At 54.9% G+C, this 986-nt stretch overlaps 1 protein-coding gene across 1 annotated transcript; it reads left to right on the forward strand.

Annotated features, from left to right (window-relative positions):
* Window positions 1–12: 12 nt before the first annotated feature.
* Window positions 13–756, forward strand: LOC103804151 (chromosome unknown open reading frame, human C1orf74; the record flags this gene model as incomplete). Its single annotated transcript, XM_009076748.1, has 1 exon — window positions 13–756. A coding segment is annotated over one exon (744 nt), but the record flags the coding sequence as incomplete, so codon positions are not given.
* Between the last annotated feature and the right edge of the window lie 230 nt (window positions 757–986).

Consider the following 986-nt stretch of genomic DNA (forward strand, 5'->3'; position numbering starts at 1 on the left):
AGGACCAGGAGCACTCGTCGTCGTTTTTCAGCATCCCAAGCTCTCCATCTAGCCGGAGAGGTGCTGGCGGTGGGGATAGGACTGAAACCAGCGCTGTTGTATGATTGTGGGGCAGAGGGTACCAAAGAGATGCTGCGGTACCTGCGCGGGTTAAGGGATGCTGGGTTATCCTCTCGGCGCCTCCACGTGTTGGGTATAGAGGGTTCTGTGCTGCTTCTGAACCCGGAGCTGGCTCGGAAAAGGTTGGAAGATGTGATCTGTGCAGACTCTGTGTTGCCTTTTGTGGATGTCTCAGCCAGGAAGAGATGCCCAACTCTCTGCGGGAGAGCTCAAGGTGAGGTTAGCAAGAGTCATCTCACCTCCCTCCTGGCCCATCTAGAGGCTGCTGAGACCACCAGTGCTGACCCAGTGTCCTCCAGTGAGGTTGTCCTGACAGGCTGGAACCTCTGTACAATATTTGGGGTGCTGCTGGGGTACCCTGTGGTGTACACCTTCTGCACAGAGGAGAGTGCTGAGAACTGCCTGGCACTGACCCCACTGAGGGTGTTCACAGTCCAGGCCTCCTGCCCCAGGATAAAGGATGGTCTCAGAATCCAGATCTACTCCTTCAGCATCCCAGAGAGCCTCTGTGCACAGCTGGCAGAGGTGCTGGCTGCCTGGCAGGAGGAGCTGAAAGAGGCATTCAGTGCCCAGAGTGACTTTGTAGATCTCTGCGTTTCGAGCGAGGTCGTGTCACTTCCAGCAGTTGCCTTGTGAAACATCAGCAAAATCAGACTTTTTTTGGCTTCTTTCACAGCAGGGACCAAGGCCAAAGGTGCAGTTCCCCATCTCTCTTGGCCTCTGAGCACCAAAAGCTGAATTGTGCCAGCCTCAGGTCCCTTCAGAAGCCAGTGGCAAACCAAATACATGTACTGTAAAGAAATGTGTGGATGTTTGTGCTCACAGCTGCTCTGCACCTCAGCTCTGCCTGCACTGTGCCCTCTGAA

This window comes from Acanthisitta chloris, unplaced genomic scaffold (assembly GCF_000695815.1).
Source record: "Acanthisitta chloris isolate BGI_N310 unplaced genomic scaffold, ASM69581v1 scaffold31146, whole genome shotgun sequence".
Lineage (NCBI taxonomy): Eukaryota > Metazoa > Chordata > Aves > Passeriformes > Acanthisittidae > Acanthisitta > Acanthisitta chloris.